This window comes from Suricata suricatta, chromosome 3 (assembly GCF_006229205.1).
Source record: "Suricata suricatta isolate VVHF042 chromosome 3, meerkat_22Aug2017_6uvM2_HiC, whole genome shotgun sequence".
Taxonomy (NCBI): Eukaryota; Metazoa; Chordata; class Mammalia; order Carnivora; family Herpestidae; genus Suricata; species Suricata suricatta.
In genome coordinates, this window is record NC_043702.1 from 147,846,588 (window position 1) to 147,862,078 (window position 15,491).

At 49.6% G+C, this 15,491-nt stretch overlaps 1 protein-coding gene across 4 annotated transcripts in view; it reads left to right on the plus strand.

Annotated features, from left to right (window-relative positions):
- Positions 1-5,646, plus strand: part of IPO9 (importin 9) — a 50,431-nt gene extending 44,785 nt beyond the window's left edge. For 3 of the 4 annotated variants that reach the window (XM_029935452.1, XM_029935455.1, XM_029935454.1), the window contains 8 exons: positions 153-281; positions 999-1,274; positions 1,745-1,911; positions 2,518-2,651; positions 3,265-3,387; positions 3,821-3,928; positions 4,127-4,203; positions 4,625-5,646. In XM_029935452.1, the coding sequence (XP_029791312.1) occupies positions 153-281; positions 999-1,274; positions 1,745-1,911; positions 2,518-2,651; positions 3,265-3,387; positions 3,821-3,928; positions 4,127-4,203; positions 4,625-4,735 (1,125 nt within the window). In that variant the 3' untranslated portion in view covers positions 4,736-5,646. The remainder of the gene's footprint in view (positions 1-152; positions 282-998; positions 1,275-1,744; positions 1,912-2,517; positions 2,652-3,264; positions 3,388-3,820; positions 3,929-4,126; positions 4,204-4,624) is intronic. The other variant, XM_029935453.1, reaches the window with a different exon arrangement.
- The last annotated feature ends 9,845 nt before the right edge of the window (positions 5,647-15,491 follow it).

Consider the following 15,491-nt stretch of genomic DNA (forward strand, 5'->3'; position numbering starts at 1 on the left):
GCCTTTCTTTCAGAACCGTTCATTAATGAAAATTAATGCGCTTTCTTTTGGTTGCTGTGTTGTATCCCTGCAATAAAGATCTTAGTTGTAGGGCACCGCCTACCCCCACCCTAGAGGCAATTCTAATTCTTTTTTTGTCTTCCACTCTTCAGACTGCCATTGATATCCTGACCACAGTAGTACGGAATACAAAGCCTCCCCTTTCCCAGCTACTCATCTGCCAAGCTTTCCCTGCTGTGGCACAGTGCACCCTTCACACAGATGACAACGCCACTATGCAGGTATCTGAGCCATGGTGACCAGAAAAGGAAAGAGCTCCCAGCCATGGGCTTATAGCAGCCTAAGAAGCCTGACACAGTCTCATGCTTTTGACATCTAAGTCTCTCAAACCCATAGTTCACCAAGGGACCCAGGAGTCCAGACTGCAGAAGCCAAACACGTGCTGCTTTGGGATATGTTGGGATATGTTGTTATATGTTGATATATGTATGGATGCCAGACATTCTGCCCATTTATATCTGGGCATTGCTATGGTGAACAAGATTACAGACACAGGAACTATACGAAAGTCTTCTCTGACTTAAAGTGAGCAAAGTATTAGCCCTCTGAAAATCTCTAGGTAGACTGTGGTTCATACAGGTCTGTCTGTATTCCCATAAAGACCAGTAGTACCCCTAATCACTGCTACATCTTAGACCTGTTTTTCCAGTACCAGAAGTAGACCTGTATGGTTACAACTTGGTTTGCTTGGTCAGTATCCCTTGTGATCAGGAGTGTGCATTTTTGAGGTAGCTGATGAGGGAAATCGAGGACCATATAGTGCAGGGCTGTATCTATAATTGTAAATTCCCAACTCCAGTAGTATGTGCTCACCTCAAACCCTGTGGGCTCATCACTCTTAATGTGGCATAGGCCTCTAAGGGTAGCATCTGCCCATGCAGACTGAGGGCCTCCTGGCCCCCTGTTGCTAATGTCGTTTGCCACATTTGTCTCCTCAGAATGGTGGAGAGTGCTTGCGGGCTTATATATCAGTGACGCTGGAGCAGGTAGCCCAGTGGCATGATGAGCAGGGCCACAATGGGCTGTGGTACGTGATGCAAGTGGTGAGCCAGCTCCTGGACCCCCGCACCTCAGAATTCACTGCCGCCTTTGTGGGTCGCCTCGTCTCCACGCTCATCTCCAAGGCAGGGCGGGAGCTGGGGGAGAATCTGGACCAGATTCTTCGTGCCATCCTCAGTAAGATGCAGCAGGCAGAGACGCTCAGTGTCATGCAGGTAAGATAGTAGCGGGGAGCTGGACTTTCCCAGCCCCAGGTGGTGGAGATGGAAGTCGGTGCAGGTCCTGAGGGGTTGGGTTGGATTTTTGAGAGAGAGAGAGACAGAGCATGAGGGTGGGAGGGGCAGAGAGGGGGGCAGACACAGAATCCAAGGCAGGCTCCAGGTTCTGAGCTGTCAGCACAGAGCCCAACATTGGGCTTGAAATCACAAACTGCGAGATCATGACCTGAGCCAAAGTCAGACACTTAACAACTGAGCCACCCATGTGCCCCAGTCCTGAGTTATTTTACACTGTCTTACTGTCTTTGTAGAACAATTTAGTAAAATCTATTCTGACCCACAAAATCCCGACAAAGAAATCTCCATATTCTCCTCTGTTTCTCAACCAGCTGACTCTACTCCCTCTCATCTCCTAAATCCCTGAAATTGTTTTCCCTGAAGCAGATGTCCTTCTTGTTACTTCCTAGTCCCTGATCATGGTGTTCGCTCATCTGGTGCACACTCAGCTGGAACCGCTCTTGGAGTTCCTGTGCAGCCTCCCGGGACCTACTGGCAAACCTGCCCTGGAGTTTGTGATGGCTGAGTGGACGAGTCGACAGCATCTGTTCTATGGACAATATGAGGGCAAAGTCAGGTAGGGCCCATCTTTCTTCTGGGCATTCTGCCTCTTCTTGTATTTCTTTCCCTGACTTGCTTCATTGATTTTTGTTCCATATATCAGACTGCTCCTTGTTTTCCTTTTTTCTTCTGTTTCTTTATGGCTAATCTATGTCTTTGAATAGCTACCATCTTGAAACTCCCAAAACAGAGTCAACACACAGAGGACATTTTTCCCCCTCCCTGCTGGCCAGAGATCGTCCTCGGCCACGGGCTTCACCCAGCCAAATACTGCTAGTGGCTTATTCCCCTTTATAAACCCAAGCCTCTAATCTTAGCTCGCTACCTTCCTATCCTAGACTTGCCTCCCACTGGTTCTCATCACCCCATTGCACCTTCCAGTGTGGCCAGCCGTGGTGATCCGTGCCTGCTCCAGCTTTGTTCCAAGAAGTTCAGAAGCTCTCATGAGGCCATCCTCATGAACACTAAATCCCAATTTCAGCTGAGCTCTCTTATCTCTCCTAATTAGTCATGAACAGAATTTTCACCATCAAAGAGAGAATCTTAGGGTATCATTGCTTCTCTCCTTGGAGTAAACTCTAGATGGGTGGCTGATCGACCCTTTCTGGCTCTTCCTTGCCAGCTCTGTGGCACTGTGTAAACTGCTCCAGCATGGCATCAATGCAGATGACAAACGGCTCCAGGATATCCGCGTCAAGGGAGAGGAGATCTACAGCATGGATGAGGGCATCCGCACCCGCTCTAAGTCAGCCAAAAGTGGGTGATGCCGCCGCCCTCCAGTCCCCTCCCTAGGGGCTTAGGTTGTGTGGGGTGGAAGGCATGGATGTAATATGATCTAGATTTTTAAAATACAGTTGTTAGTGATGGGTTTGATAAAAAGGAACAGAAAACTATAGGTAAACAAGGGATCAGAACATGTGGTTCCTTCCTGTTGCTGAAAATTGCCAAAAGCAATCTCGGGTACCAAAGCTCCCTGGCTTCCATCTTCATTCGGGGGCTCTAATACCCATTTTCAACAAAGCTTCTCTCTTTAACTGTAGCTTTATAATCACCTGTGCTGTTTCTCAAACTGCAAGTCATGGGGACCGGAGTATTGCGCTCTCTATGGTCACTTGGTGTCAAGCTTTATTAAAACCTAAGCAAAAACCTATCTCCTTTAGTTCCTGACCTCACTTAGTTGTCCTAACTTCTGAACTCTTACAACACCAAGCAGCATGAAGGTATTTAACTTGAAATCATTCTGTGGTGGCTCGATATAGTCGCTGAGGGGTGGTGAAGTATGTCGCGTGAGCACTGCAGGAGGTCGGGGGGCACTGCCAGAAGTGGGCCCACTGACAGCCTGCCTAGAAGCCTTTCCATTCCTTTCCAGACCCTGAGCGCTGGACAAACATTCCTTTACTGGTCAAGATCTTGAAGCTGATCATCAATGAGCTTTCCAACGTCATGGAGGCCAATGCCGCACGCCAGGCCACTCCTGCAGAGTGGGGCCAAGGTGCACCAGGCCCTTATTCCCAGCAGACTTTTAAGCCTGCCAGATCAAGTTACAAATATTTGAATTATCAATTTGGTTTATTGAGGCACTGGGTTTTTTTTTTTTTAATGTTCACTGCATGCCTGCCATGTGGCTAGCGTTGCTGCACATGTGAAAGGCTGCTCTTCGGGTCTACCTTGTGCAGTCTCTTCAGGGGCTGGGGCGAGAGGCAGCCAGGAGGCAAGTAGCTTAGCCCTTCCTGCTTGGTTTTTCTCAAGAGCTTTTCAGCCTTTTAGATACCCACCAGAACACCCTCGTTTCTTCCATTCAGGCTCATTGGGAGGGCTTGGCCACAGGCCACATTGCAGAAACCCTTGGGACCCTCCTATTCTGGCCTCTATATTTGAGAAGGGAAAAATCTGTGAGTATGCTCAAGCTGCTTTTCATCTCCAAGTAGATGACTCCAACGATATGTGGGAGGACCAGGAGGAGGACGAGGAGGAGGAAGAGGATGGTTTAGCTGGCCAACTCCTATCTGACATTCTCGCTACGAGTAAATATGGTAAGCAGTTTGAGAAGAGGACAGCCATGCTAAATACCACTGGTACCAAGAGTGGGGTACCAAAGAAAGGGGTAGGTGGGCCCCACAAGGGACGTTCCTTGGGCTTTTTAGCCTTTCTACGTCAGCGCGGTAGTGATGCCTCCCCACTTGGGGCCCAGTTGCCTCTGCCCTAACCCCTCTCTGTGTTGGCTCTAACAGAGGAGGATTACTACGAAGATGATGAGGAAGACGATCCTGATGCCCTGAAGGATCCTCTCTATCAGATTGACCTGCAGGTGAGAATGTCCAGAGAAGGTAGATATCTTGCGAGTGACAAGGTCTCAAGCCACAGAAACGGGAATATGGGCTCAAACCCCTGCACAGTTCATCCTGGCAGCCTCAGGGCAGAGAGTTCCTGTCTGGCCAAGTAGTCACAGGCTCTGGGTGGGCTGGGACTTTGCACCTAGGTATTTTATACCTACCAGTGTTGCAGTCCAGCTTCTTAAAATGCAGCTGTTGCATATTGGAAAATTTGTTTCTTTATGGAACTTAGTCTCTGGGTTGAACCTGAACTAGATCCAAGAATGTAGAAAGTCATCCCTCCAGGGTGCTGGCACTTGTCAAACTGCCAGTACTTCCTATACCGCCTGTAGTTCTTGCCCCTCACAGATGGTGAGCCTGAGAACCTGCAGTAATGCCACTCTTTCTTCCCTCCAGGCCTATCTCACGGACTTCCTCTGCCAGTTCGCTCAGCAGCCCTGCTACGTAATGTTCTCAGGCCACCTTAATGACAACGAGAGGCGGGTTCTGCATACCATTGGCATCTAAAAAAGGGAGACTTTCCAAGTCTGCTCCTCCTGGCCCAGCCACAGATCATTTTGCAGCCCTTAACTGGCCTTGAGATGTACTTTCTTTTCAACCTAGAGTGGCCTCCTGACTCTTGGCCCTTGGCCCGTGCAGAGTGACACTGACAATTCAGACCAAGGTCACCAGTGCTGTCACTTAGGAATACTGGAACAAAGGACATTTCTCAAAAGTCCCTCTGAAGATACTCCATCTCTAGAACCTTTTCTCCCCAACTGTGCCCCCGCCTCTGTTCCTACAGTCCTCTGCTGGCCACTCCAGAAACATATTGCCCAGAAGGATTATGTGTTCATGGATTATTTTGCCCCACCTCAGGAGCACAAGAAGTCACGACCATTTACCTTCGAAAACAGACCTGTGTGCTTTCATAGGACATCTGATGTGTTCAGATAGGAATACCCTTGAGAGATGATCATGCTTTCTACTCTGTGTCACAGATGCTCCGGGTTTTTCGTAGGAACGAGAGGGAGCAGCCACAGTCTGACCCCTCTCCAGTGACCTCTCCTTGTCTCCCTCCTACAACACTAAGGCTCCCCTGTCACAGGAAGTCCTCTTGTTTTTGCCTCATTGCATGACACCACCCCTCCCCCCAAGCTATTCCTGTGTGTACATGCACACACAAAATCAGCCAGGTGGCAATTTGTTTTTCCTTTTTTAGAAAAAAAAATGGGGAAAACGTTTTTTTTAAGGTCCACCTAACCCAACTATATTTAATATTCCTCTCCCACACATCACCACACAGTCTGATCTTTAAAGGTTACCCCCTCTCCCTCAGGAATCCTCTAAAGTGGTTAAGTTGTAGCCCTCAAATTTGCAATGTGTATTTTTCTAGGAGAGTAAAGTAATCTTTACAAATGAATTTAGTCCGCATGGTATAAGGTCCAGCACCTCTGCCTTCTGTTCCTTTTAGAAGGAAAACAAAAATAAGGGGAAAGGAGTAGGCAGATCCATGTAGACATCCTAGTATGTTCTAGCTAGCCTCGCCCAAAATGATTCTTGGAGAACTGGTGTCATCCAATCCCTTAATTGGGAAGTGCTGTCATTGTGGGTTTAAAAGTGAGTGAGGATAATCAGTCAAGGGGAGGGTGGTAAAACCCAGCATTCCCTTTTTTTATAATTCTCACACCTACTGCCCCAATTTCTGCAGCTACAGAAGATTTCTTTAGATTGACGATCAAGTCTCTCTTCTCAAGAAAAGAGCCCCACTTGTGGGGCATTTGCCTTACAGGACTGTTTCGGAAGCCTAAGGATTTTGTGGCTAATAGTGATTTCACACCACTAGGTGTCCCTGGTGTACAACTCCCACATCTGACTGAGTTGGGACAAGTGTCTGTTAATGTCACTATCCGAAAAGTCTGAGGGCATGTGCACAGCCTGGTCTGCCAGCCAGGTTCTGAGACCAATAACTGCTTCTGCTATTTCTCTCCCTTGAGTTGGAGGAGTCCCTCATATCGGGGAAATGATGGAATTCTGGCTAACTGGTGCACAGGAAAACCAGTCTGAGCCTTAGAAACTAACTTCATGGTTACTGATCTCAAGGCAGTGCCCGTTCATTTCAGTACTAAAAGGTTCCACAAGGCCAAATCAACCCCTGGTTGTGGCACAAAAGAATGGTCTTCTGCCAGTGGCATTGGACTGCTGGGTTTGGGAAGGCTGGAGACTCACACATAGACTGAGAACAATATGGACCCCTCCTCTGCCCACCAATTACAAAACGAGTCTATCTTGTGCCCAAAATGGTCTCTTGAAAGGGTCGTCCTCTCTTCCTGCTCTCTCGCTGGTTTTGGGGGAGGACTGGAAAACTTGAGTTCTAAAGGGAGGGGTCATAGGATCACCTGCGGGGCACCCCTGCCCAACAGACATACTGATGTCTGTAAGAGCAGAGGGTCTTGGACCCTTTGTGTGCAGGCACTTCCTGTCCTCCCACAGCATTTTGATCATCCCATTTAGCCTTTATAGCAGGTACACAGTAGGTAATATTCCCATTCTGTCAGTAAGGAAGAGAGTTCAGAGATTACATTCAACATCTGCAGGAAGAAAAAAAGATCTGCTTTAGTCCAGTAGTATTGACAAAAAATTGAACTCTAGCTCCTTTTTGTCTCCTGTGTTTTTGGCCAAAGAACTAGCTTCAGTCTGAAAAGGTCAGGACTAACCGGTTAGAAGGAGTTGAAGTTCAAGATAAGATAAACAAGGGAATAATAGAGCACTGAGCTGCTCTAAAATTCTCCAGGTCTCCTGACCCTGGTGAGTAACAGCTAGGGCACCAAGGGCTTTCCCAAGACTGTTCAGCTCTTCGTGGAAATAACTGAAAGGAAAATGGAAGAAATACCAGAAGACAGAAGGAGGTGGAAGTTCAAGAACCAAAGGAAACTGGTTTTCACAAGTCCCCACCAGGTGCGTGATACTGATCAGGGACTATGAACTGATAGATGACTCAAGCCAATAAATAGGAATGTTGTAATCCCTGGGGTTTAATAGATGTTAGTTATGAATTCAGAACAAATGATGCCAAACTAGCCTCACAGTCTGATTTTGTTAGCAGGTTAGATAAAATCTGGACCTGGTAAAATCAAAGCATTAGGGAGAGAAGTTGGTCACTGGCCACCAACTCTCAGACTACAAATTGGCCTATTGTGGAATGGTTTATGCTCTGCCCCAGGGCTCTGTCCTCAGCCCCTCCTTTGATATTAATGACAGATGAGGGAGTTTTTTTATGTCTTACCCATTCCAAAAGAGGATCTGAGAGCATTTACAAAAGAAACCCTATTAGATAGGAGAGATGCTGGTCGTATTTTTAGATAACAGGGAATCCCTGGGAAGGGTGACCATTTAGGATTCAAACAAATATGTCCATAAGCTGTAAAAATGGGCAGAATTTAAAGGTAAGGTTGTTTCAAAACTCAAATTGATGAGTGTGAAGAAAATTAAGGATTACAGAGTACTATACTCGTGTTAACAAGTCTGTGTGCCAGTAGTAAGTGTTGATGATGTTGAACTGTTAACGTGTCTTCACTTAACTCCAGTGTAGTCCTGGCTGGGTTAGTAGACACAGATTGTGTAAGATCATTTCAGCCTTCTGTGCCTGTCAGCAGTCCTAGAGTGCTCAGTTCCATTACGGTGCTCAAGCAGGAGGCTCCCCGACAGACGGTGAGCCCATCTGCAAGAGGAAAACCAAGAACTGGAGGACCTAAACTGTGTCAAGGGGGAAGAAACATGGAGGAGCTGAGAAGACTCAGGGAAAACAGGCCACTGCTTTGGAAAATGAAAGGGTTGTCCAGTGAAAGATATACTTCTCACCCCAGCCAGGCAGAACTATGGCCAATGAGTAAATAAACTCAGAGCCAAATTCTGGCTACTATATTTTTATTCTGTTCAGCAAATACTAAATCTCTATTACATTCAAGGCCAGTGCTAGACCCTGGAGAGGCTTGGCCTCTTCCCTCAAGAAGCTAGTCTAGTAGAGGGTCAGAAATAGTACAACAAATGTGGGGAGTACCATGAGAGGAAGAACTACTGGGGTACCTCCCAAAAAAAGGGAATGATTAATGGCAAGTGGGAGAAACCAGAGTTGCAAGGAGAAGGTAACCCTTGACGTGCAAGGCAGCTAACTGAGATTTCAGGAGCACTCACTAAATGCCACTGGCTGTTCCAAAGTGTTGGATTATCTCGTGTAGACCATCTACAGACTGATGAAACCAAGACAGAGATATTAAATGTTACCTACCGAAAGTCACAGCAAAGTGTGTGATTCTGATCCAAGTGGATTGCACTGTTTGCCAGTTCTCTGTCTTGCCCCCCACCCTGTGCATTTGCCAGGCAGATGAGGGTGGGGTAGGACACTCCAGAGAAAAGATCTTTAAGAAAAGACCATGATGGAATAGGATTGCATTTTCACAGCTTATAAGTAGGTTAAAAGTTTTGGAATTTATAGTTCACAGGGCTCTTGGTTAGAAATAAGCAGGAAGGACAAGTGAGAGCCAGATGGTGAAGGATCCTATAGGTCTTCCCCCTCTTCAGGTAATGGGAGACCACTCACGAATTTTAGGCAGAGAAGTTAGTTACATGATCAGGTTTGCATTTTTTTTTATGGTTATTTTAGAGAGAGAGTGCATGCAAGCTGGAGAGGGGCAGAGAGAGAGACAGAGACAACAGAACCCCAAGCAGGGTCCAGGCTTCGAGCTGTCAGCACAGAGCTCAATGCAGGGCTTGGACTCGTGAACCTTGAAATGACCCAAGCCTAAGTTGGACGCTCAACCGACTGAGCCGCGCAGGTGCCTCCAGGTTTGCATTTTAGAAGGCATACTGATGTCTGTCCAGACAGGACTAGAAGGAAAGGCTGGAGGCAGAAGTGCAGGTGAGAGAACCAAGAGCCTGGCCTTGGTGGTAATCAGAGGGGTTGGAGTGGAAGAGGTCAGACAGATGTTGACAAGGGTGGGTCTAAAGGACCTGATGGTGGGTAGCGAAAGGTCTTCCAAAAATGACAGCTGACGGGGACTTAGACTAGACCTGCACCACACTTGGTCGGGATTTGGATAGCCAAGCAGCCAAAAGTAATTGTTAAAAAAAAATTCCACCATTTGTGAATTATTTACTTTTTTCTGATGGATTGGTACAAGTTCAACATTAACCATCTAACAAGGACCCTCACATTCTGTTTTGTGTTGGAAGGGTGGGTTTTGTTTTGACTAGGTGAAAAAAGAGTGGCATTAGCTGTTTCCCTAAAATTGCTAATTACACTGGGTCTGTTAGACCTATATGGTACACATGATTTTATAGCAGATGTGCTGCAGGAAAAATGATGAGGTGCTGTCCTGACTAGAAGGTCTAGGAAGTCCCTTCAAGTCTTGAGTTTCTCTGACTTGGCATGATTCCATAGCTAGAAGTTAAGGAGGGAACTGGGGTAAGTGACATCCCCTGTGATCCTAGGTTCCCATATTTGTAAAATGGAGAATACCCACCTCACAGTTGTAGTTAGAATTCAAGATTTCTTAATTGAAGCACTTCAAATGGAAGAGTGTGCCTCTTTCCTCCGTGTCTCCCCCACCCTCTGGTAGCTGAGAGCTATGTTTGGCTCAGTCTCCCTGACTCACTGGATTAGAATGACTCAATTCAGTTTCACAGATGCTGCTGCTAAATTAGGGTCTCAGTGAGCCTTTGGGAGGACAGCTCCGTGAGAAGTGCCACAGCACCGCCATCTTGCCCAGGAACAGGATCAAAACAGGTGGTGGCTGCAGCCCTGCCTTCTACCTGCTGTGGTGTTTCTGTGATGATCTGCATGATCAATGTATTGGTTTGTTTTCACTAGGTTTTTCTCCCTCTACTTATTTCAAGAACATAGCCAAATTCTTTGCATCTTCTTGCCTTAGTTGCTTTGCAGGGTGGAAGGCAGAGCTGCTTGAGGATAGCCATGCTTCTGGATCCTCTGGTAAAAGCTTGAGTGAACTGAGACCAGGCCCAGGGTTGTGGAGGAAGAAGGAAAGGAGAGAAAGAAAAGGAGAGGGGTGTTGGGAAAAGAGAAGGAACAGAAGTCCATGGGGCCTGAGTGGTGAGGACTTTTACCTGATCCTGGCAGAGCGCTTGAGGACAGAAGAACTTCCTAAGGGAAGGGCTGCCTGGAACCCCGGGGGAAGCTGGGTACTGGGCACCAGGGCTCCCTGGAACAGTTCCTGGGCCTGCAGCACATGGGCCAGGACAGTTGCACTGGCTGGCAGAGGACAAGGTCTGCAGGGTCCGCGCCCAGGACTGTGCCTTGTGTAAAATCCCAGGACCTTTTCATGATCCTGGAAGGGGGAGCAAACCATAATGACGACAGATGACTCCCCCACCAGCTATGAGGACAGAGGCTCCATCTGATCTAACTGGATTAAAAGAAAATAAATGTGGCACTTCTTTTACACCAGGTTTGGGGGTTACAAATTCATACCCGATCTCACATCCCTCACTGGCTTGGTTTTCTTGCCTCATTCCTGACTCACAGAGGTTCACTAGCAAGAGCACAGAACCCTATGTGGAGGCAAGAGGGTTGGGTTCCAGCCGAAGCTCTGCTAATGAGCTATTGCACGACCCTGAATAAACTCCTTTTCCATTGAACAGGGAGAGCTAGAGAATGGCCCAGAGCGCCTCTGCCAGTTGACTTGGGGATTCTACTGCGTTTGACTGAGCCATAGTCCACTTACAAATGAGGAAACCAACCCCAGAGGAGTTAGGTGGCCTTTCCAAGTATGCAAGCCAGTAAGTGGCAGGGCAGGACTCGTGCTTTGGTTAGGGGTTCAGAGCGTGAATTCCAGAGCCAGACTGCTTGGGTTTGACCCTGGCTCTGCCATCTACCAGATGGGTGACTTTGGGCAAACTACTTAAATAATCTGTGCCTCCGCTTTCTCATACACATAATAGGTATAATAGTAGTTATCTGCTTCATGAAGTCATTTTGAGGATTAAAGTCAATACAAGACTAGGGACTATGGAGTGCCACCTCATAGTAAGTAGTCATTTCCGCCATTAGTCTAATCCCAGGCCTAAAGCAACCCTCACTACCCACACTTGTCCTTGCAGAGGACACACCAACAAGGCCCTGTACCTCTGTCAGTCCAACAGTTCCCACCTGGGCAGATGATTAACAGGGCAAGGCTGAAAACAGAGACCCCAGGGTGACCCTCCAGCTGAGGCCTATGTCCCCAAATGCTTCCCAGGAGAGGGAGCGAGGATAAACAAAAGAGCTGTAAACAGAAACTTCTTCCTTCCTTGCCCTCAGATTCCAAAATAACACTTGTCTGCCCTCACCCTGCCCAGCTGGCAGAGGTACAGTCTGAGGAAGGTGCCATTTAAAGATAACCTGGCCCTCCCTGTCTGCCCCACTGGCCGGGCTGGGCTCCTGAGGCTGGGCACCAGCTGCCTGGGACTGCTAATGCTTCCACAGCTCCCCAGGGCAGGCAGCTCACTGGTACCACCCAAGCCGCCAGCTGACCCCTCCTTTCCTGAGGCCCAGGGCTGCAGAAGTTCTGCTGAGGCTGACCTGGGCCTCTGCAAAGAAGCAGAAGCCTGGTGTTCTGGGGAAGGTAATCCTGCAAAGGCATTGCTTAAAACCCCTCTAGGGAAGAGTGCTCCTTCCTACCAGTAGCTGGGCCAGCAGTGAGGCTGATCCCTACCATTTTTCACCCACTCCCGGACCCCTCCCACCAAGAGGACAAAGTCACAGTCTTTCATTTGCAGTGAGGAAAGATTAAAGCTAGACACCAGGGAAGACCTTATGTTGCAGTAGAGAGGTTTATTTGGGGACGGCGGGAGCCAGGAGATCTGGTTCCTATAGTCCCCAGCTAAGGGACAGCTAAGCCATGAGACCTTGGCCAAGTTTCTGGTGCTCTCCTGGTCCTTGTTCCACCACCAGCTCTGGGTTGCAAGGAAGAATCAGTGTGCCTTTGACACCTTGGAGTAGGGTGTAATGAGATTAAATCGGAATGAAGAAAAGGCTCAAGTCCCTGGGAAGAAGGAAATGTGTAATTGCTTATCTGCAGGAGGTGACTGTGCCAGAGGACAGCTGGGAAGAGCAGGACTGGATGGAGAAAGCACAGCCTCCTGAGGAAGGCACTAGACCAGCCGGAGGCAAGTAGGGGAGAGGAAGGGAGCTCCCCTTAACTCACAGAGGCTCAAAATCCTCCTAGGCAGGAGAGCTGGGTGTGGTGAAAGCCTTGGGAGTGGAGGCTCCAGAACCCTGGTCCCAGGAAGGCAGGAAGGCCCCGGGAGAGCCCAGGCGGGCCCACTCAGTCAGCTGTGATTTAAAGAGGAGCAAGAGGGGGGTTGGGCGGAGCCCTGGGCTGGTCATACAGCCCAACAGTGAGATGACTCAGCAGCTCACGGGTACCACAGCCCCAGGCGAAGCCCAAACTGGGTCACAGGCATGGTCCTAGCCCCTCCTCTCCGTCAGCCTTCCAGGCTTCCACCGCCCTTCCCCACTCTAAATATCCCGCTATCTTCCCACACAGACTCCTGCTGGGGACAAAGGCTGGGTATCATCGTTTCCCCAAGTACGCACGCTCCGTATGCCAAGCATAGCACCGGAGCATTTTAGACATGTCACAGGAGAGGCAAGCGGTGGGGTGAAAGGGCCTGGACTTTGAAGTCACAGAAGCCAACCTTGAAAATCCCAGCTGTGTAAGCTGGGAAAATTCACCTCCAGCCTCTGTACAATGGACAAACTCATTTGCAGTGTTAGCCACCAGTATTATTATCATATTCCAGGCACCCTGGGAAGAGCCTGCTACTGGCAGAGTTCATATTTGGTCTCATCGCACATTAATTACTGTCTGCCTCTCCTATTCCAGGAAAGTGCCTCTGCCCCTCACTGGGACCTGGGAGACTGACTTGGTGAGGGGAAGAGGCTCCTCTGTGCCCTGAGTAGAGGAGGTACAATGAAGCCCCTTCAGGCCTGGAAATTTGGACAAGCCCCTTCTCAGGGCCCCCAGTCCCTCCTCAGGGCTCCCACCCAGCCTCTTCCCACCGCTGCCCAGTCTCATGGCCTCCGGCAGGACTCACATCCACATGGCAACACAGCTAGCCTCAGCCCTCCATCTCCAGGCTCTCCCCAACGCTGCCAGTTCTCCCCGCTGCCCCTGCCCACAGCCCCTTCCCTCCCGCCCCCGGCCCAGTCTCAACGCTCCTCCCCTGTAGACTGAAAAGTTTTCCTAGCATTTTAGAGTCAGAAAATTACTGGTGGTGCTGTGAGAGTTTGGTGTCATGGCCAGCTGGAAGCATCAACCAGGTTGAGATTTGAGGAGGACTAGTTGGAGGAATAAAGGAGAAAAGCAGGAAAGTAGCCAGAAAAGGATGAGTTTGGGGAAGCATGTGGTTTTGCTTTGCTTGGTTTTGTTTTGTTTAACTCAGACAGACTTGAGATTTTGTTTTGCTCTGGGGAAAGAAGCTGATTAGAAAGGAGAAACTGGGGCACCTGGGTGGCTCGGTCAGTTGTGTCCAACTTCAGCTCAGTCATGATTTCACAGTTTGTGGGTTTGAGCCCCGCATCAGGCTCTGTGCTGACAGCTCAGAGCCTGGAGCCTGCTTCGAATTCTGTGTCTCCCTCTATCTCTGTTCCTCTCCTGCTCACACTGTATCTCTGTCTCAAAAAAATAAACATTAAAAAAACACTTTTTTAAAAAAGAGAAACTAAGGACACTGAAGAGACAAGATAATGCCGAGAGAGAGATCAGATGGAAGGATCAGCCGTGGCCAGGAAGAGCGACAACCCTTCCTCTAAGAGTCACTCAACCAACAATGATCACCTAGGGCCAGGGCTGGGTGACAGCAGTGAACACAATGGCCACGTGGCCCAGCACTCCTGGAGCTTGTGCACTAGGAAACAACTGTCGGGGGGGGGGGGGGGGGGGGGGGGGGGGGGGGGGGGGGTGAAGTGAGAGACATCTCTCTTTGTCCCTCTGCCACTGGGTTTATTACTGTGTCCTGCACGGGTGCATATATTCGTTTGCCCCCACCCCCACCCACCCCACTCTCTCAGACTGCCAGCAACTTGGGGGAGGGGCAGGAGCCGATGGTCTCCTTACTCCAGCTCTTGGGTTGGGTGTCCCAGCACCCACAGGGGCCCAGGGCAGGGCAGCTCCACTTCTGGCTGCCCTCCCCTAACTTGTTTAGATTCTGCTGGGCCATCCATTCCCTCCCTCACCTCAGAACACCCTCTGCTGTTGGGGAGAAGGGTCCACCTGGATTTAGAAGACTTGGGTTCTGACATTGCCTCTGCCATTTACTGGCTGTATTACCTCGGGCAAGTCCTTCAACTCCCGTGTGTCCTAGGTTCTCAGTCTGTAAAATGGGATCAGTGATAACACCCATCAAGTTTGCTGAGCTCACAGAATAGTGGGGAGCCTCAAATGAGGTTAAATGTCAAAGTGCTTTGTAAAAAACTGTCCCATGGCCAGGGGTTGAGGTAGGCTTTTGATTTTTTCCTGGAGTCATAGGCAGTTCCTGGTCACTGTAACCCAGGTAGCAGGGGGCACAGTCACTGACACTCAATAAAAGTTTGTAAGGGGATTGATTGGCTCTCCATCCCCACCCCACCCCCAAACACTTGTCCCCATTGTAATTAACTCTTGCTCTCCCTATGCTTTCCTAGCCAATGCAGTACTTCCTGCAGGGTTGCTTTGTGAAAAAAGGGGTTTTCACTGTGAAGGGTGTCTAGTTGGATGGGCTCCAGGTGGCCCCAGCGGCCTGTCAGCCCGACTGATGAGGCCATAGACTGGTGCATGCCAGCGCTGTCCACTCAGAGGGGGAAGGGTCCATCTCAAGGAGCCAGTGCAGCTGGCAGAGTCCAGGTCTGTGGGCACCGCGGGGACAAAGCGGCTCTGAGCTGCTTCTCAATGGGTGCCTGTGTTCTGGGATTGGGGGCGGGGTACTCTCAGCCCCTTTTCCCTCTTCTCCCGCCCCCCCTCCCCGCTGGACGTCCTGGGCTGGACACTAGGGCAGAGGAAGTCCTGCCCCTCTAGGGTTGGCCCATGTTCCTGGGTACTCTGAGATGGCACCAAGAACGGGGCTTCTGGGGTCCGGGATACTGATTGGGCCCAGGAGAGGGGCGGGCCCAGGACACGAAGAGGCCTCTCCGGCCACAGTGTCCATCGGCCCGCTGTGGCCACGGTGGCTCGGGCGGGTGGAGCCACCGTGGGGCCGGGGACGGGGGCGCAGGGCAGTACCGGGCTGGGTGAGGGGCGCCCAGCTCCGG